General features: G+C 52.1%; 1 protein-coding gene across 1 annotated transcript in view; it reads left to right on the top strand.

Annotated features, from left to right (window-relative positions):
* The window catches only part of FBLN2 (fibulin 2), a 71,023-nt gene extending 49,898 nt beyond the window's left edge, over window positions 1-21,125 (top strand). The window contains exons 9-18 of the mRNA XM_061551985.1: window positions 668-769; window positions 2,033-2,170; window positions 2,986-3,123; window positions 3,506-3,649; window positions 3,886-4,014; window positions 4,455-4,580; window positions 10,220-10,339; window positions 12,124-12,255; window positions 18,832-18,955; window positions 20,269-21,125. Coding sequence (XP_061407969.1) covers window positions 668-769; window positions 2,033-2,170; window positions 2,986-3,123; window positions 3,506-3,649; window positions 3,886-4,014; window positions 4,455-4,580; window positions 10,220-10,339; window positions 12,124-12,255; window positions 18,832-18,955; window positions 20,269-20,659 — 1,544 coding nt within the window. The 3' untranslated portion in view covers window positions 20,660-21,125. The remainder of the gene's footprint in view (window positions 1-667; window positions 770-2,032; window positions 2,171-2,985; window positions 3,124-3,505; window positions 3,650-3,885; window positions 4,015-4,454; window positions 4,581-10,219; window positions 10,340-12,123; window positions 12,256-18,831; window positions 18,956-20,268) is intronic.
* Window positions 21,126-21,523: the final 398 nt, after the last annotated feature.

The raw sequence follows: 21,523 nt of genomic DNA, 5'->3' as shown, positions 1-21,523 counted from the left end.
CATCCCTTTGGGCTTGTTCTCTCCAGTGACGATTATTAGAAACTGGTATTGGGCCTCCCCGAGGTCAACTCAACCTTAAAATGAGTATCGGGTGTGTACAGAAAAAAAAACATCCTCGTTAGGGAGACAAAGGCGGCCAGGCGTGGTGCTGGCCACCCACCCTCTCGTGTTTCCATGCTGGCCTTCATACAGTGAGGGAAAAAAGTATTTGATCCCCTGCTGATTTTGTACGGCTGAGGGAAGGAGGTTCTCACCCTCGCTAACAGCACTTATGCCAGTAATCTGTTTAGGTTATTTAGGGGGGCGGGGGTTAAAACTAAACTATTTGTATTCTACCAGGTAAGGCCATTGAGCGATATAGCTCGTTTTCATAAGCAACCTGGCCACAAATGATAGCCCAACAAAGTGGCTTATCACGTGGACATTTATATCAGCCAAACACTCTAAACGCATGCTGATTCTAAATGTGGAGGGAAAACCCGGAGGAGCTGGAGAAAAATTAACGCGACCACAGGGATAAGATGCAAACTCCAAATATACAAGCATCAGGTTTGGGATTGAACCCACGACCTCCTGTATACCGGGCGGGGTTGTTAACATCTCGCCACAGCGGCAGCTTCTTTGTCTTTGCATTCACTCCGCGTGCTTGCGTGGGTGGCGCGTGCAGGCGGGGGCCCCTGCTCGCAGCAGTGCCACGACACGGGCTTGGCCGCCGTGTGCTCGTGCTTTGCGGGCCACGAGCTCAAAGAGGATGGACACACCTGCCAAGGTGACCTTTCCCAGCCACGAACACCGATCCCGAGGGGCGACCACCCCCACACCCCTTCACTCTGATCACGGAACGACAATTGCATTTTTTTTGTCCACACGACTCATTAAATCGCATTTTGCAGGCTGATTTGGATGCCATTCAGCGCGCCCGCGATGCTATCTCTCCAAGGCGGCCGGTGGAGGCGCTGACAAAAGGAGTCAAATTGAGCAAGGGAACTAACAAATATGAGTTAATCAGTGTGGCGGGCCCAACCTGGACCCCGCACTGCCACGGTGACTGGCATCGGCCAATCGGCACCCAGCCGTGAGAAAATCTAAATTCCCCGTATAATTCTTACCCTGAGCAGTACGGCAGGCCCCTCGCGGCCGGCAAAACAAAACGGAGAATCTAGAATCGGAATCTTTAGGCCGGGGGTAGGAATCCGATGAGTAGTGAAGCTCTTTTTTTCACACGTGTCCAGTATGGGCGGGTCATGCAGGTAACAACAGTAAACGATAGAAAAAAAACCGATCGGAGGAGTGCAAAATAGAGAAAAAGGTAAGCGGGTCACTAAAATAAAAATACACAATAAATACATTATATAACCCCGGTTTATCAATCTTGGGCAAGGCAGCAAAAACAACAACATAACAGACCCATACCACACCATAGTAGTCCCTCGATAGAATGGCACATTAACAGTGAACTATCGATACACACAGCTAAGGATCAAAGTTACAAATCACATTTGAAATCGTGGCTGCTGTATCCAGCACTAAACTCCCCGGGTCCTGTGAAGAAATACACGACAGCTGATACCTCAACCACATGACGATACTTTGGAAAACCAGGACAATTACACCATACATTTTACATTCATATAGCAGCATCTAAATTCAACCGTATCTGCAGGCGCTTCACATGAAGAAAAAAACATAGCATGAAAACAGATGGGCTCTTAAGTCTTGACTTGGACAAGGGCAGCAGCAGTCTCAACCGCACGGAGTTCTAGGGAAAGAAAATTCCAGACCCTCAGGAGCAGAAGCCGAGAAGGAGCGACCTCCGAGGGAACGAAGGTTGACCGTGGGCTTTGTAAGAAGGTGGAACCGGAGACGATGGTGAGAAGTGAAAGGTGAGGTAGGAGGGCAGGTAAAAGGCAAGGACAGGTGATAACAGAATCAGAATATTTATTTATACTGGAGAAATCCGATGAGCTATAATGCTGTTTTTACAGATGTGCTTGCACTGAGCCACATACTCACCCTTCCTCCCTCTGGCCAGACGTGAACGAGTGCCTGGTGGAGTCACACACGTGCCTGCCTGGCCAGCGTTGCGTGAACACGGTGGGCTCCTTCCAGTGCGAGCTCAACGTGCCCTGCATTCCTGGTTTCCAGATGGGCTTCGACAACCAGTGCACGGGTACAGCAGCCAGAGGCCGTGCCACAGCCTCCTATATTTCTCTCTCTCCCCCATGCGGTTGGCCAAACATGGCGATATGGGTGCCACAATGGTGAGATCTTAACTCCTTAGCCTGGTATACAGGAGGTCATGGGTTCAATCACGACCCTGACGACTCCTGTATATTTGGAGTTTGCGTGTTGCTCTCTCCCCGTGGTCCCATGGATTTTTATCCACGTGCTCCACATGATAAGCCACTTGGTTGAGCTATTTTTTCGTGGCAAGGTCACTTCTAAAAAAGAGGTGTATAGCTCAGTGGGCCTCACCTGGCAAAATAAAAATTATTCAATATTTTTAAGTAGTATTAATAGATATAGGACCGTAGCGCTTGGATGAACCACACTATGTGTATATGTGTACATATATATTGGATTATGGGGCATCCAGACATATGATGTTGTTGCAGCCACCGATGTTTTACCAGAGCTTTAAGATGATGCTTGGTGGAGGTGATCAGGTGGCTCAGATGTCAGAGCGCTGATCTGGCACTGCTGAGATTCTGGGTTCGAATCCAGAACCAAGTGCGATTTAATCGGGTTTTCTGCTCTAGTAAATTAATGGTCTTAGCCTGGTCACTATCGACTTCAATGTGTGCCCTCAGCCAACCGCTCGCACTCACCCCTGCCTAGTGCTCCTCTTCGTAGCCCGGCATCTGAGCCTCTCTGTTGTCTGTGGCCCCGGGCAGTTGCACCGCCTGCACACACTCCTTGATAGCTATGCCATTGAGTTTGAGCGAGTGATTGTGATCATTGCCGCTGCCGCTGCTCCCGTCGCAGATGTGGACGAGTGCTTGACAGGCAGCCACAGCTGCGGCCCCAGCAACGAGTGCCAGAACACGCAGGGCTCCTTCCTGTGCCGACCTCGAAATCACTGCGGAGAAGGTTTCACCAAGGACCTCGTGGGCAACTGTGCCGGTGAGCAGTGCGCCAGTGTTCCATCGTTGTCACCATCATCATTGCCATCATTGTCAAAACTGATAACGCCATTGATATTCTAATCATCATCATCATCAGCAGCATCATGGAGCAGTGCAACAGTGGTTAGCATACTGTGCGATGAACCTGGTGACCTGAGTTTGATTCCTGGCCTCGACTGATAAATCAGATGCGAGTGACATCTGAACCCGTCCTGGGCCTCCCGTTTCACCAAACCCAGATTGGTGAAGTGTGGTCAAAGAACCACCACGGCTGAAATAGGATTGAGGAGGCCCTCGTCCGGCAGTGGATTGACAATGGGCTGCAAATGATCATCATAATAATTAATATTATTATTCATCGTCACCATCGTTCGCTTCAGACATTGATGAGTGCTCATCCGGCTCGGCGCCGTGCCGCCCTGGCTTCAACTGCATCAACACGGTGGGATCGTTCACCTGCCAGAGGACGCTCATCCTATGTGGGCGCGGATACCACGCCTCCCCCGATGGAGTCCGATGCGTGGGTACGGCGACCACGTGTCACGCACACCACACACATGGGGCCAGATGCTTGGGTACGGTGACTGTGTATCACGCACACAACACATATTGGGCCAGATGTTTGGGTACGGTGACTGTGTGTCATGCACACACACTTCCGTGCACAAGCGTGCGTCGGGTCGCGTTGCAGAACCGGCATCCACTGAAATTTTTTTATTTGCGCACTTATTTGGTCTTTGTTTTTTTCTTCTTTCCGGAGACGTGGATGAGTGCTCGACGGGTGTGCACACGTGCGGCGAAGACCAGTTCTGCCAGAACGCTCCGGGCACCTATCGCTGCGACTGCCGCACGGGTTACGAGTTCGACGTGCGAACACGCACCTGCGTCGGTGAGGGCGCCCGCGTTGATGCCAACCGGCACCGCTGCCATTGTCGGCTCGACTCACAAATGCACCCATAAGCCATCAAGCTTTCTCCTGTGTGTCCCTGGCAAGCCACCGGTATGCACCTACACACCACCGGCACCCTACCTGCCAGCATAATCTACCAGCCCCTGTATCCACCGACCCGAGTTCAGTTCCCGCTCACAGCCAACAACGGTGACGGATATCTAAACTGATCCTGGGCCTCCCCTAGGTCAACTCAGCCTTAAATGAGTACCAGGGGCACTGTGTAAACATTTGCATTGGGGAGATAACGGCGGCCGGGCATGGTGTTGGCCACCCACCCCCTTGTGTGCCATGTTGGCCTTCATAGGTGCTCCCTAGCAGCCCATGCCCTAGCAGTCAATGAAAGGTTATTTTTGTCTTTGTGTCTGTTTGCCAATCAGACGTTAACGAGTGCTGGAAGTACCCGGGGCGGCTGTGCGCACAGACGTGCGACAACACCGAGGGCTCCTTCCAGTGCTCGTGCGGCGAGGGATTCAGGCTGGCGGCCGATGGCAAGAACTGCGAGGGTATGCACAGTCTCCACGAGGGGCCAGGAACCCCTGGCAGATCGATCCCGGGCCACCTCACCCTGGGCCATTAAACCCTCGTCACCCCTAGCCCAGCCTGGGCCACCTCACCCTGGGACACTAAACCCTAGTCACCACTAGCCCAGCCTGGGCCACCTCACCCTGGGACACTAAACCTTAGTCACCCCTAGCCCAGCCTGGGCCACCTCACCCTGGGACACTTAACCCTAGTCACCACTAGCCCAGCCTGGGCCACCTCACCCTGGGACACTAAACCCTCGCCACCCCTAGCCCAGCCTGGGCCACCTCACCCTGGGACACTAAACCTTAGTCACCCCTAGCTCAGCCTGGGCCACCTCACCCTGGGACACTAAACCCTAGTCACCCATAGCCCAGCATGGGCCACCTCACCCTGGGACACTAAACCCTCGTCATCCCTAGCCCAGCCTGGGCCACTTCACCCTGGGACACTAAACCTTAGTCACCCCTAGCCCAGCCTGGGCCACCTCACCCTGGGACACTAAACCCTCGCCACCCCTAGCCCAGCCTGGGCCACCTCACCCTGGGACACTAAACCCTAGTCACCCCTAACCCAGCCTGGGCCACCTCACCCTGGGACACTAAACCCTCGCCACCCCTAGCTCAGCCTGGGCCACCTCACCCTGGGACACTAAACCCTAGTCACCCCTAGCCCAGCCTGGGTCACCTCACCCTGGGACACTAAACCCTAGTCACCCCTAGCCCAGCCTGGGCCACCTCACCCTGGGACACTAAACCCTAGTCACCCCTAACCCAGCCTGGGCCACCTCACCCTGGGACACTAAACCCTAGTCACCCCTAGCTCAGCCTGGGCCACCTCACCCTGGGACACTAAACCCTAGTCACCCCTAGCCCAGCCTGGGCCACCTCACCCTGGGACACTAAACCCTAGTCACCCCTAACCCAGCCTGGGCCACCTCACCCTGGGACACTAAACCCTCGTCACCCCTAGCTCAGCCTGGGCCACCTCACCCTGGGACACTAAACCCTCGCCACCCCTAGCTCAGCCTGGGCCACCTCACCCTGGGACACTAAACCCTAGTCACCCCTAGCTCAGCCTGGGCCACCTCACCCTGGGACACTAAACCCTCGCCACCCCTAGCTCAGCCTGGGCCACCTCACCCTGGGACACTAAACCCTAGTCACCCCTAGCTCAGCCTGGGCTACTCTAGTCTGTATCACCTAACGCTGGGTACTCCAATCCTGCAATCCTGGTCACTCCTCGGCTATCACTGGGTCACTCTGGTTTTTGCCGCCCAACCCTGAACCACACCACCTTCTACGTATGTAACCATTCACCACTCAGCAGTTCGATGGATCGGCACAATTCAGCGCCGCGATATGATCCAAGAATAACTTATTGCGTCTCATGTTCACTCTCTCTTTCATATTGTTTCTCATTTTGTTCCGACTCGTTTGTAACTCATCGTTTAATTTCTTACGTGCTACGTGCACTATTTTACTCGAGAATCGTCGGCGTAATAATTTACTTAGATCAATGAATCGCTGCATCATCACTTACATACTTATCCTGGTCGCCCACACAAGCCGAGCTCAGTCTCCCTCGCAATATTATAATAACTTGATTATCTAGGATTGCCACACTGAGTCCTAGGGCTGTTTTTCAGGAGGATTTTGTTTTAGTTCAAGATGTTTTCAGTCAATTTCTGAGCATTTCTGACCTGTCATCCCTGAGACCCCAGGCCACTTTCCACTTTCTAGCCCGGTCAACGAGCCTTGAGTGACCGTGACGCGACAGGGTGAAACATATACGGAATTTAAGGCATTATACATTTTTTTTCTACGACGGAAGACCAGCGGCGAGGTTTTTTTTATTTTTCTCTAACATTAATGCAGATCAGCAAAACGTTGTTTTTTTTATTATCGCGTGCGCACCTGTCGGAAGAAAAAAAAATGCCCTCATTTGGCGAGAAAATTCTCGCCGTGGTAAAGGTCACGCGCGGGGCCAATGTGCCCTCGCAGCGACACCATTATATTATCAGCTGGCTTCTAGGCGGCATTACAACTTGCGTGAAAGAAAATCCCCTTTAGATGTAAATCATCGTGACCTTTTAGTCCGCCCCGGCGCTGCTTTATATCTAAACTAAATGTGGGCGACTTCTCGGTTGTCTTTAAACTCTTAAAAGCCTCGCCATTTCATTGTGAGTAAAACCGCGCCGCCGTAGTGACTCGGGCTCGCGCGCCTTGTTGTGACCCGGCGGCTGGGGCCCGTCGCGATGGCCATCCACCGCACGAGTTGTTTGAGGAAAACATCGTGGTCTCCAAGCGCCGACGTTGCCGCGCGTCGCTCAAGGAGCATGCGGGGAGAAAAATACAACTCGAAAACACACGAGATAGCCTCGTGGCGTTGCGTGTGTGCCCGCGTGCGTGCGTGCGCGCACTAGGCGACGTGTGTGATCTCGTGTTATGGTGCTTGTGTTTTGAGAATAAATGTGTGGACTCGAGCAAAAAGGTGACGCGCAGAGTTGGTGATTGTGTAGAGGGTTAGCTGAGTGAGTATAGGGTTAGCTGAGTGAGTAGAGGGTTAGCTGAGTGTGTAGAGGATTAGCTGAGTGAGTAGAAGGTTAGCTGAGTGAGTAGAGGGTTAGTTGAGTGAGTAGAGGGTTAGCTGAGTGTGTAGAGGGTTAGCTGAGTGAGTAGAGGGTTAGCTGAGTGTGTAGAGGGTTAGCTGAGTGAGTAGAGGGTTAGCTGAGTGAATGGAGGGTTAGCTGAGTGAGTAGAGGGTTAGCTGAGTGAGTAGAGGGTTAGCTGAGTGAGTGGAGGGTTAGCTGAGTGAGTGGAGGGTTAGCTGAGTGTGTAGAGGGTTAGCTGAGTGTGTGGAGGGTTAGCTGAGTGAGTAGAGGGTTAGCTGAGTGAGTGGAGGGTTAGCTGAGTGTGTAGAGGGTTAGCTGAGTGTGTGGAGGGTTAGCTGAGTGAATAGAGGGTTAGCTGAGTGAGTAGAGGGTTAGCTGAGTGTGTAGAGGGTTAGCTGAGTGAGTAGAGGGTTAGCTGAGTGTGTAGAGGGTTAGCTGAGTGAGTGGAGGGTTAGCTGAGTGTGTAGAGGGTTAGCTGAGTGTGTAGAGGGTTAGCTGAGTGAGTAGAGAGTTAGCTGAGTGAGTAGAGGGTTAGCTGAGTGAGTAGAGGGTTAGCTGAGTGTGTAGAGGGTTAGCTGAGTGAGTGGAGGGTTAGCTGAGTGTGTAGAGAGTTAGCTGAGTGAGTAGAGGGTTAGCTGAGTGTGTGGAGGGTTAGCTGAGTGAGTGGAGGGTTAGCTGAGTGAGTAGAGGGTTAGCTGAGTGAGTAGAGGGTTAGCTGAGTGAGTAGAGGGTTAGCTGAGTGAGTAGAGGGTTAGCTGAGTGTGTGGAGGGTTAGCTGAGTGAGTAGAGGGTTAGCTGAGTGTGTGGAGGGTTAGCTGAGTGTGTAGAGAGTTAGCTGAGTGTGTAGAGGGTTAGCTGAGTGAGTAGAGGGTTAGCTCAGTGAGTGGAGGGTTAGCTGAGTGTGTAGAGAGTTAGCTGAGTGAGTAGAGGGTTAGCTGAGTGAGTAGAGGGTTAGCTGAGTGTGTGAAGGGTTAGCTGAGTGAGTAGAGGGTTAGCTGAGTGAGTAGAGGGTTAGCTGAGTGAGTAGAGGGTTAGCTGAGTGAGTAGAGGGTTAGCTTAGTGAGTAGAGGGTTAGCTGAGTGAGTAGAGGGTTAGCTGAGTGAGTAGAGGGTTAGCTGAGTGTGTGGATGATTAGCTGAGTGAGTAGAGGGTTAGCTGAGTGTGTGGAGGGTTAGCTGTGTGTGTAGAGGGTTAGCTGAGTGAGTAGAGGGTTAGCTGAGTGAGTGGAGGGTTAACTGAGTGTGTAGAGGGTTAGCTGAGTGAGTGGAGGGTTAGCTGAGTGAGTAGAGGGTTAACTGAGTGTGTAGAGGGTTAGCTGAGTGAGTGGAGGGTTAGCTGAGTGAGTAGAGGGTTAGCTGAGTGAGTAGAGGGTTAGCTGAGTGAGTAGAGGGTTAGCTGAGTGAGTAGAGGGTTAGCTGAGTGAGTAGTGGGTTAGCTGAGTGTGTAGAGGGTTAGCTGAGTGAGTAGAGGGTTAGCTGAGTGTGTGGAGGGTTAGCTGAGTGTGTGGAGGGTTAGCTGAGTGAGTAGAGGGTTAGCTGAGTGAGTAGAGGGTTATCTGAGTGTGTAGAGGTTTAGTTGAGTGTGTCGAGGGTTAGCTGAGTGAGTAGAGGGTTAGCTGAGTGTGTAGAGGGTTAGCTGAGTGTGTGGAGCGTTAGCTGAGTGAGTAGAGGGTTAGCTGAGTGAGTGGAGGGTTAGCTGAGTGAGTAGAGGGTTAGCTGAGTGAGTGGAGGGTTAGCTGAGTGTGTAGAGAGTTAGCTGAGCGAGTAGAGGGTTAGCTGAGCGTGTAGAGGGTTAGCTGAGTGAGTAGAGGGTTAGCTGAGTGAGTAGAGGGTTAGCTGAGTGTGTAGAGAGTTAGCTGAGTGAGTAGAGGGTTAGCTGAGTGAGTGGAGGGTTAGCTGAGTGAGTAGAGAGTTAGCTGAGTGAGTAGAGGGTTAGCTGAGTGTGTAGAGGGTTAGCTGAGTGTGTAGAGGGTTAGCTGAGTGAGTGGAGGGTTAGCTGAGTGAGTAGAGGGTTAGCTGAGTGAGTAGAGGGTTAGCTGAGTGAGTAGAGGGTTAGCTGAGTGTGTAGAGGGTTAGCTGAGTGTGTGGAGGGTTAGCTGAGTGTGTCGAGGGTTAGCTGAGTGAGTAGAGGGTTAGCTGAGTGAGTAGAGGGTTAGCTGAGTGTGTAGAGGGTTAGCTGAGTGAGTAGAGGGTTAGCTGAGTGAGTGGAGGGTTAGCTGAGTGAGTAAAGGGTTAGCTGAGTGTGTAGAGGGTTAGCTGAGTGAGTAAAGGGTTAGCTGAGTGTGTAGAGGGTTAGCTGAGTGTGTGGAGGGTTAGCTGAGTGTGTGGAGGGTTAGCTGAGTGTGTGGAGGGTTAGCTGAGTGTGTAGAGGGTTAGCTGAGTGAGTATAGGGTTAGCTGAGTGAGTAGAGGGTTAGCTGAGTGAGTAGAGGGTTAGCTGTGTGAGTAGAGGGTTAGCTGAGTGTGTGGAGGGTTAGCTGAGTGAGGAGAGGGTTAGCTGAGTGTGTAGAGGGTTAGCTGAGTGAGTAGAGGGTTAGCTGAGTGTGTGAAGGGTTAGCTGAGTGAGTAGAGGGTTAGTTGAGTGTGTAGAGGGTTAGCTGAGTGTGTAGAGGGTTAGCTGAGTGTGTAGAGGGTTAGCTGAGTGAGTAGAGGGTTAGCTGAGTGAGTAGAGGGTTAGCTGAGTGAGTAGAGGGTTACTTGTACGAAATTACAACGTTGCTCTAATGTCACCCAATGCTGTCTCGACATTGCATGTTCACTGGGCAATGCCTGCTAACGCCTGTCTTTGCGTGGCTCTTCATGGAAACGAGTAGAGCTTTTTGTTCGTCGAATATGCACATGCATCCACTGGGATGCCGCGACGTTCGGTTTTCCTTCGCGTTTCCATCTCGGGTCCAGGCGCTTCTTTCCCTCCCTTGCCACAAGGTGGCCCTCTTGTTCCACTCCCACGACCTTACCGCTGTTGAACGTCGTCCTCCTCCTCCTGCCCTCCCACCGCTGTGTCACAGACATTGACGAGTGCTCCAGCGGCCTGTGCGGCCAGGAGTGCAGCAACACGTACGGCTCCTTCCAGTGCTACTGCCTGCCGGGCTACGAGCTCAGCACCGCCGACCACACCACGTGCCAAGGTGCCGGCGCGCGAGCCGTGCCCTCTCCTCACCGCGGCCCCATCCCCGCCTCACCACACGCTCACCTCGCCGCCCCCCCCCCTCCGCCTCACCACACGCTCCTCACCGTGTTCCCGCTCACCGAACCCTCCTCACCGCACACTCCTCACCGTGTCCCCCCCCCTCACTTCACCCTCCTCACCGTGTCCCCCCTCACCGCACACTCCTCACCGTGTCCCCCCCTCACCTCACCCCCCTCACCGCACACTCCTCACCCAACCCCCACCCACCTCACCCCCACCCACCTCACCCCCACTCACCGCGCCCTCCTTCACCGCAGCCTCCCTCACTGCACTCCTCACCGAGCACATTTATGTGCCCCAAGCCTCAAGAGAATATGCCGGGTGGTCCAAAAGTCAGCACAAATAGGGTTGTTTTAGTTATTTTAACACTGGTATTAGCACATTTAATTGCTTATTCCTTAAGTTAATACTTTCTCATTATTCAATGTATATATATATTTTATTCTTCCTTTTCAGGTGACATATACAATTTTAAACTAAATTGACTAAAGACGAACGGAATAAATTCAATTTGATCTCATGTGCACTCAAGTACGAAAAAAAAAAAGTCCTAAATTAATTTCAAAATTGGATTCGTGCATGCATAAACACTAAGGGAATTAAGTTTGTCCTTTTTTAAAAATATTAATAGAATAACCCTATGCATCTTGACTTTTGGACCACCCTTTATGTACTGTTTGTCCACCCAGAATATGTGTTCCTCCAGGAATATCTATATTCACTCCCACCGATGAAGCAATGGTGTTGTCATTCCTGTACCCAGGAAAAGGCTCGCCGAGTCTTGAGACTCTTCTTTCAGGAGGGTCCTGCCACATTGGAATGCTTGGCCAACTTTGATGATAAATGCTGCCGAATCATCTGCTGCTACCACGAACGTTGTGTCACAATCCAGTTGCAGCGACAACGTCAGCGTCTGGTTAGGGCCCGTGAACGGGATAGGCTTGGGCCACGAGAGACGTACTGTACGTTGAACTTCTTTCGCACCGCACCTAGACAGCCGTGCTACTCGGACGGGCGGGGGAAGGACAACAAACTAAACACAAAACGCAGTTCTAAGGAAAAATGTTTTAAATGTAGATTTAAAAGTGCATAGCTCCAGTGGCTTCCTAATATCGGAAGGAAGAGCGTTCCAGATGGCCATCTGAAAGCGCGCGATGCGGTAACCGTCCTGATTCAATGGCTCGCCAAAATTCGCTGCGAGGATGACCGGAGTTCGCGTGATGGTTTATGAGATCAGGGAGGTATTGTGATGATCTCTGGGTTTGTAAATTATTCACTTATCAGATCGTGGTTTCCCAGAATACCTGCAGGCAGGTGGGAGACGCCTCCGTGCTGAGCTAGCAGAGATCCCTGTGGCTCAAAACCGGCATGGCATGTGGGCGATGGCTAAGATAATGTAGATTCATGATGGTGTTGATTGATGACGACGATGACGACGATACTAAATGATCTTGATCAATTACGATGTTGGATAATTAGACTGATGATGATTGTGATCATTGTGTTGATGATCATGACATTGATAGATGATGACGTTGATAAATGTTTACGTCGGTGGGGGTGGTGGTGGTGGTGATGACGATCACTACGATTGTGTTGACGATTGAGATTTACATGTATAAACTAAGAGGATAATGATTACGACGAAGGCGATTTTATTGCTGTTGGTGATGGCGACGGTGACGATGACGATGTCAACATGCACGGCGTCTCTCCATGTAGACGTGGACGAGTGCTCGCTGCCCGAGGCGGAGGGGCTGTGCGCGTTCCGCTGCGTGAACACCGAGGGCAGCTTCCAGTGCGAGTGCCCCGACACTGGCTACACCCACTCTCCCAACGGACGAGGCTGCCGAGGTGAGGTCGCTGCCACTCTGCCTTGCCACGCGGAGGCCCATGGAGTGTGACCCAACATGCCTCGAAATGAGGCCACGTCGCCCCAATAACCCGATTCCTCCGCTGGCTCCTAAAGCAATCAAATCAACTTACATCACACTCACAGTGTGCAAGCACCTCCATTGACTCGCACGTGCCTACCTCTCCCTTGTCATCTCACTCTACTCCCCTCCACGCACTCTCCTACCTCTCCCCTCTCATCTCACTCTACCCCCCGCCACTCTCTCCTATCTCTCCCCTCTCATCTCATTCTATCCCCCACCACACTCTCCTATCTCTCCCCTCTCATCTCACTCTACACCTCAACCACACACTCTCCTACCTCTCCCCTCTCATCTCACTCTACCCCCCCACCACACACTCTCCTACCTCTCCCCTCTCATCTCATTCTATCCCCCACCACACTCTCCTATCTCTCCCCTCTCATCTCACTCTACCCCTCAACCACACACTCTCCTACCTCTCCCCTCCCATCTCACTCTACCCCTCAACCACACACTCTCCTACCTCTCCCCTCTCATCTCACTCTACCCCCCCACCACACACTCTCCCACCTCTCCCCTCTCATCTCACTCTACCCCTCAACCACACACTCTCCTACCTCTCCCCTCTCATCTCACTCTACCCCCCCACCACACACTCTCCTACCTCTCCCCTCTAATCTCACTCTACACCCCTCCATGCACTCTCCTACCTCTCCCCTCTCATCTCACTTTACACCCCTCCACGCACTCTCCTACCTCTCCCCTCTCATCTCACTCTACCCCCCCACCACACACTCTCCTACCCCTCCCCTCTCATCTCACTCTACCCCCCCACCACACACTCTCCTACCTCTCCCCTCTCATCTCACTCTACCCCCCCACCACACACTCTCCTACCTCTCCCCTCTCATCTCACTCTACCCCCCCACCACACACTCTCCTACCTCTCCCCTCTCATCTCACTCTACCCCCCCACCACACACCCTCCTACCCCTCCCCTCTCATCTCACTCTACCCCCCCACCACACACTCTCCTACCTCTCCCCTCTCATCTCACTCTACCCCCCCCACCACACACTCTCCTACCTCTCCCCTCTCATCTCACTCTACCCCCCCCCCCCACACACTCTCCTACCTCTCCCCTCTCATCTCACTCTACCCCCCCCACCACACACTCTCCTACCTCTCCCCTCTCATCTCACTCTACCCCCCCACCACACACTCTCCTACCTCTCCCCTCTCATCTCACTCTACCCCCCCACCACACACTCTCCTACCTCTCCCCTCTCATCTCACTCTACCCCCCCACCACACACTCTCCTACCTCTCCCCTCTCATCTCACTCTACCCCCCCCACCACACACTCTCCTACCTCTCCCCTCTCATCTCACTCTACCCCCCCACCACACACTCTCCTACCTCTCCCCTCTCATCTCACTCTACCCCCCCACCACACACTCTCCTACCTCTCCCCTCTCATCTCACTCTACCCCCCCACCACACACTCTCCTACCTCTCCCCTCTCATCTCACTCTACCCCCCCACCACACACTCTCCTCCCTCTCCCCTCTCATCTCACTCTACCCCCCCCCACCACACACTCTCCTACCTCTCCCCTCTCATCTCACTCTACCCCACCCCACCACACACTCTCCTATCTCTCCCCTCTAATCTCACTTCACACCCCTCCATGCACTCTCCTACCTCTCCCCTCTCATCTCACTTTACACCCCTCCATGCACTCTCCTACCTCTCCCCTCTCATCTCACTCTACCCCTCAACCACACACTCTCCACTCCAGCAACAGGTTTACTTGACCCCTGCAGCTACTGGTGGCCGCTACATTCACAACAAAGTAAAATCATATTTTTTTCTTGAATCGAATCTTGACCCTGAATCGGGGCGAATGAATTGAATCGCTGGAAGTCAGTGGATCATTCATGAAAATTAAGATGATTTTTTTTTTATCAAAGTATGTATGTTGAACTCCTTTCGTACCATACATAGCCAACCGTGCTAATCGGAGGTGTGGGAGGAAGGACAAACTAAATACAGAAAGCAGTTGTAAACCAATGAGTTTTCAATCGAGATGATTTACAAGTGCATAGTTCCGGTTGCTTCCTAATGTCGGAAGGAAGAGCGTTCCAGACGGCCGCAGAAATGCGCCTGAAAGCGCGCGATGCTGTGACCGTCTTTGTTCGATGGCGAGCCAGAAGGCGCTGTGGGAATGCCGGTAGTTCTCGTGGTGGTTTGTGCTTTGCGTGATGGTTCATCAAACGCCGTTTTATGCCTGGGCGTATCAGAACGGGTCACACGCGACAAGCGACTTCACATCGCATTCGAAAGGGCACCCCCGGTGGCAGCTGTCCCTGCGCGGCACACGGTGACTCAGGACACGGCCCGCAAGTGGACACTAGTCCAGCAGTAGCGGGGGGTGGTAGCAGTGACTGCTATAAGAATGTATGTATGTTGAACTTCTGTCGCACCGTAAAGTTAGCCAACCGTGCTAATCGGAGGTGCTGCCCTTGTAATCCCAAATGAGTCATTTGCCTTCCACCCCTGGTAGCTACAGTACAGGTGAACATCAGAGAGGAGCTGGAGAGGCGGGGGGTGGGAGGAGGTTGAGGGGGAATGAGCCGGGTGAGTGGCGTGGGGGCATGAGGGTTGCTCGCTTGGGTAGATTAGTGTTGGGGTGAAGTGGCTGGAACGACGGTGGGGATGAGGAGGAGAGAGGGGGGGGTGTTGGCTAGATGCAGGAGTGGTAATAATGGTGCCTGTACGGGAGTTGTGTGCGTGTGGGGAGGGCCAGTTGAGAGATTGGCTGTGGAGGCACGGCGGCGGCGGGGAGGAGGAGGGGGTAAAGGGAGGATGTTGTGGCAGGTGATGGACTAGGTGAGCGTCGTCGCGTGGTGCGATCCTGCCACATGATACACCGCGCCGTGTGTGGCTCCCGCTTCAGCTCACCCCCTGCCCCCCCCCCCTGTTCAACGTGCTGTAAATTGCCTAAGCGCCCTATTAAGCCCTCCTCGTGTGTCAATAGCCCGAGTCACTTACTGCCCTGACTGTAACTGGCAGTGTAATGATACCCCCGCGCAGCGAATACAAAGAAAGTTACGTGTGTGTGCCAAGCTTCATAAAAAAAGTAATGTTATTATTATAATACGTTAAAAAGCTGGAAAAAACGACACTTACGATTAGCTTTTAAAAAAATTGTGAAGGTGCAGCCCTGCAATTACGTGGCCATGCTTCTGATGGTTGTATGGCCTCTAGTGTGTGTTTGGCCTACTCTTCCACGCTTGCCAGATATCGTGGAAGCGGTTACATTATCCACAGTTTACCCCACCACACAGGATCTGCCGATTGCCTAACACTCATTAACATTGCTGAGTGGGCAGAGGAGAGAGGAAGGGGGGGATTTAAGAAACTTGCGGCAAGTTATTTCAATTACTGCGCCACGGAATCGAACCGGCGACCACCGACTTGCAAGTCCGGTGCGCCAACCATTACACAACGGTAACACCCATGCCGTTAGTTTATCGGCAGCACATCGAGCTGATTTGCCTTACGTTTAAATGAAAACTGAAAACGCACGCTTAACGGCATTGTTTTATTTAAAATGCCATCGTCTTGAGCATGTCCAAAAAAAAAAATGTAAAAAAAAAACGCATTGTGCGAAATCTGAGATTATAACCTGAAACCAAAGAGCCTGTCATTGTGATGGTATCAGAGGAAGTGTTGGCTTGCGATAGCGAAGAGATAAAACAGGCACAACATCTGCACGGCATTCCAGATTCCCCGCGAACTGGAAAGGCCATTGACGCAGCGCGCCCTTGCGAAGGGCGTAATAAACCTGTCGTGGGCAGACACAACACCACGAAGTCGTTGCCACCCGTTGCCCGCGCCGTCCTTGGCCTTCCCACCCCCCCCACCCCCCTGGCCGCGAGACGGGCGATGATTTATGCGCCGGTGTGGCTGTCGCATACGACGCGCAGCGATGGAAAGTATTGCACGTCCGCGGTTAAACGAAAAAAAATATTACAGCCGCGGGAATGTGGCCGTAGCTAGATAGTTTGCGCGCAAAATGCAAATCGGGCACTCTCTCTCTGTTTAATGATGAGAAAGCTCAGCGAGGTTGGGAAAATACGTGCAGGTTGTGGAAACAAACTCTTTTGAGTCGGTGGTCTAGACAAGACTGGAAGCATTGTGCACGCAATGTGGTGGTCAGATCACAAGCGTGCAAAGCATGATGGGAGTCCTAAAACGAATAACTATGTCTATTTACTAAACTAAACAGTTTTTTTATTTTACTAGGTAAGCCTCACTGAGTCATCTTGCTCTTTTAAAGAAATGGCCTGGCCACAAATGACAGCTCAACGAAGTGGCTAATCACGTGGAAAAGTATAGCAGCCAAATACTCTTAACGCATTTTTTAAAATGTGGAGGGAAAAACCGCAGAACCCGGAGAAAAATCCATGCGATCACGGGGGAGAATATGCACTCCAAATATACAGGCGTCAGGGTTGGGATCGGGATGGAACCCACGACCTCCTGTATACCAAGCGAAGTATTTAACATCTCACCACTGTAGTGCCCCACTGTGAGGGTCTTGCCTTCCAGCTGTTTGTGAGCGACGCACCTTTGCTAGCTCGAGTTCAGGCGCGCACTGACAAATGCGCATCGGAGTTCTGATTGAGTTCAGCGCTGTTCAGAAAGGCTAATATGAACATGTGAACATGGGTGGAGCGGTGGTTCAGTGGTTAAAGTTGACTTCCCAAGTTTATGCTAATTAGCCAGGTGAGAATTCCAGAGGGCAGGAATGTCTGATAGTCTAATTTGCAACAGTGACCTGGGGTATTAGTCTACTCATAAGGGGGGCAATTATTGCTGCTGTGTATAATCCCAGTTGAGTAATTTGTGGATAATTTTCAAATTTGGCAAAATTTGGACCACCAACGCCGGCACACGATGGCACACGATGGTCCACAATCTTTTGCTAATGAAATCAGGGCAATCTTGAACGGGCACTGCGATGCAGACGGCGTGTCGTCGTATTGTTACGGTCATTACACAGCGCAGTGATAGCCAGGGCGGCCGCTGGGATTCGAACCGCGAACCTCTGCAACAAGCAGGGACCGCGTCACCGCCCGTGATTTACGAAACGCTCTGTTGTGACCCGAGTTGGAATCCCAGCCACGGCTATCACGTCAGTGGCGGGTGCTCTCTGCACCGCCGGTCCTGTGCTGCCCCATTCTCTTCCTTCACAAACGTCCATTCCCCAAAAAGTGGGGAAGTATAGTCGAATGAGCGCACGTGACCAACACGGAAGGGCGCGGCCGCCATCTAGCAATGGATTCAACACGGCTGACGACGATGATGATGATCTCTAGCTCTCAGCCAGAGCAAGCTGGATGCTTGAGGGTATGGAGGCTATGACGTCAAACTGCGTTCAGTGACAGCGTTGCCCAATAAATGCTGGCGAGGGGAGGATGGAGGGACCTGCCCCTGGGCAGGAAACTTCAAAGAAACGTAATAAAGCAAACCGCGTGAGGTACGACAACTACTCAGAGGGGCGGGGGGGGCGGTGGATTTCATAATCGGGCGACTTCTTCGCCTTCGGCAGGTGGCACAGCAGCAGCAGCAACAGCAGCAGCAGCAACAGCAGCAGCAGCAACAGCAGCAGCAGCAGCTGCAGCAGCACGCCTGGACAACTGAGACAAACGCTTTCAGGCGCCGAGCAATGGGGAGCAAGTGGACAAGCACCAGCGATTTAGCTGCAGTGCCGAAAAGCTGCGATGATAGCCTTGATTATTCCCAGGTCTGCCTCGCGCAATGGTGGAACGGTCCGTGCTCCCACGCTCCCATTAGGCAACTTCCAATCTGACACGCGTCTTCAGCAATGTTGAGGAATGGTCACGATTCACGTTTTCGCGACTTCCATTTTCTCTCGTGTCATTTGCACCCTCTCATTTGTATTGCGTTTCTATTGCCCTGTCTCGCTTGCACATTTTGCTCGCACAATTTGCTCTGAACGAAACGTTTGCATGAAGAGTCCACGAATTCATTATCAAGTAGCCGGCTGGCACGCTTGCGATTCGACCAGCGCACCGCGAGCGCGAGATTCAATTTCAATCGACGAATCGATGCCTCGTCATGCTCCTAACACGTAGGCGAATGCCTCGAGTCTGAACGAATGACATCGCAGACGATAACGATCGGCCGAGATAAAATTCGGCTGCGCGTGGCACAGGCCCTGCTGTCGGCCGGTGGCACAGCCGGCACGTCCCTCCCGAGTGATCTCAGTGCAACCTCACCGGTTGCACTGAGATCCGGAAGGGCTCCGGTGCCGGGCTACAAAGATAGAAATTGGACAGAGAGGGGGGGCCATTGAACCCTTTCCCGTTCCCAGACGTCTGCGGGTTGCAGGGCGGGTGTCCCGTTCACCTATCAATCTTTGAACGCGATAGCGGCTCAGCGTAAATTTTATTTAGAGAGGCGTAGCGCCGTTGTTTTAAAAAAAAACGTTGGACTCACTGCCGCTTTTGCCGCTCTGCAGACGTGGACGAGTGCGCGCTGGGCAGCCACAACTGCTCCTCCGACCAGACCTGCTACAACATCCAGGGCAGCTTCCGGTGCCTCTCCTACGACTGCCCGCCGAACTACCGCAGGGCGTCGGACACGTGAGTGTGCGAGCGAACCCGAGATTGTACGTGCGCACGTGTGTGTGCGTGTGTGCGTGTGCACCTCATAGGTGCTCGCTAACAGCACTTGCCCCTACAGTCTGTTAAGGCTATACGGGGGATCTTTGTCTTTGTTGTGTACACCTGTGTGATCTGCGGCTCCTTTTGTCAGTCTGCTGGGGCATGAGGGCCTCCCCGCGCCTTACGGGTCGTTGGGAGCTATTTATTGACGCGTGTTTACACGGGAAGTCCTCAAGAGGGTGCTGCCAAGTTTTCAGTCCAGGTTGATGATAATTATCGCTACGTGTATATATTCCAATCGAGTACATCGTGGGTCAATTTTTTTTCTACTTGGCAAAACGTCGGACCATGCTGGGCGTTGCGGGTTATTAAAGGTAGGGAGCAGTATGCGTTGAACAGAGTACAGGAATACTTTGCACTTTCGTCTGGTTAGGGACCAGAGCATGGACGAATGTCAAAGCAGAGCCGTTATTCAGCTTGCAAATTTATTTTGGCCGGCGAAAAACGTCCATGCAAATAACTACAGTAAATATAGAAACGTACATGCAAATAGCTACAGTAAATATATGACACATGCGCGCGAAACCTAAATAAACATAAATATAATAAAAATGAACAATAAATAAATAAAACTAAAATCTAAATAAATAAACAAAATGATACCTTGAAATGTTTTTATTCCTGCATAAGTAATCACTGTAGTAACTATGAATTGTTTACAGTTTAATCACAGAAATAAGTAAAGTATTCATAATATACGAATAAACACAAATATATGAGATGCTCACTGAACGACTTCTTTTCAAAAACGAAAAACACGGCTCGTGGCGTGAACGTCATGAAAAGCTTGGGGATGAAATCGGACGAAAGAGGAAAGCCGCGTGGACGAAATGTGAAATGTGGTTTTCGTTGAAAACGGCCGAAAGAGCGAAGCGACGAAAGTCAAGTGGACGAAAGTCTAGGTGTTGCTGTACAGGGAAACAATGGATGTATTTTCCTGCAATGCCCTCTGCTGCCACCTTAGCCCCCGGAGCAACCTAAAGTTCAGATACAGGCTTGGAAAAAGGTTAAGATATTTGGTCATTAAGAAAAGTGCACACGGTGCTAGTTTTTCATTCAAGCACTATTCGAGGTATATATGTATGTTAAAGTTCTTTCGCACCGTACCTAGCCAACTGTGCTAATCGGAGGTGCACATTTTGAATGTATGCTCGTTGAACTTCTTTCGCACCGTACGTAGCCGTTCCTGCTCACCGGTTCTCTCACTACCCTCCCATGCTTGACCCCGAAAGGCGCTGCGAGCGGATCTCGTGCCACGACTACCTGGGCTGCGCCGACGCTCCGGCGCGCATCACCCACTACGCGCTCACGTTCCCCGACAGCGTGCGCACGCCCGCCAACATCTTCCGCATCGGGCCCTCGCCGGCCTTCGCGGGCGACAGCATCCTGCTGTCCATCCCGTCCGGCAACGAGCTGGGCTACTTTGCGACGCGCAAGCTCAACTCGCACACGGGCGTCGTGATGCTCCGACGGCCCGTCGTAGGCGGAGCGCACGACTTCCTGCTCGAGGCGGAGATGAAGCTCTTCCGCCAGGGCACGGTCACGAGCTTCGTGGCCAAGATCTTCGTCTTCATCACCACCAGCCCCTTCCCGACGCACACCACCACGTACTTTCTGGAGTAGCCGGCCGGTCTCCCTCGGTCGCTCTCTGATGAGCTGTCCACCGTGCCTGGTGGTGGTTGGGGGATGAGGGGGGGGGGCGGCAGCTGTCGGATGTGGGAGGATGAGGCCGCGGGGATGAGCTCGGGTGTACGGAGAGCAACAGTTGTCCACCCGGAGAGGGATGAAAAGTTGTAATTGGTGCTCGCGATCACCGCTGGGGTGGATGGGGGGGTGAGTCTTATCCATCTATATAGCGTCATCCTCATAACCGAGGGTCGATGTGCATGACAGACGAATAACCATATACGACGATCGTCGGCGTCTCTCGTCGAGAGTCCGACTGCTCACGCTGTGCCACCAGCTGATCCGCTCCGTCCTCTTGCCCTCTATCCCTTCGGCCCTTGACCGTGACACGAGTAAGCAATGTGAGCGAGTGAGCGATGTGAAACGATAGTGGGGGAGATTACGTCGACCCCTCCGATGCAAGAGAGAAAATAAATGCCCTTCGTCTATACTCACTTTAAAAAAAAAAACTTTATCTGTATCTTACATTTTTTTTACTAAAATTAACACAACTTTTTTTTACATTTAAAATGTGAAAAAACAGACATGAACCTAGGACTGTATTTGTTGTGGAGCCTGATGAGGGAAGTTATGTTAATACTGTGGTCGCCGCGGTATGGCGATACTGTGATACATTGTACGGTACAAGATCAACGATAATCGAATTGTCCGCTTTTTAAAATGATCGTCACATGGTGATTTATTTTTGTCCATTTTACTTTTTATATATGTGTATTTTATTTCTTGACAAAATACGTCTGGAATAACAATAACTGACGTTCGTGGTAGCAATTCGGAATTATCCATTAATAAATTGACGGT

Source organism: Lethenteron reissneri, chromosome 15, assembly GCF_015708825.2.
Source record: "Lethenteron reissneri isolate LAM-NWPU_2019-01 chromosome 15, ASM1570882v1, whole genome shotgun sequence".
NCBI classification, from domain to species: domain Eukaryota; kingdom Metazoa; phylum Chordata; class Hyperoartia; order Petromyzontiformes; family Petromyzontidae; genus Lethenteron; species Lethenteron reissneri.
The sequence above is the reverse complement of the archived record's forward strand: the minus strand, read 5'-3'. Positions and strand labels throughout refer to the sequence as shown.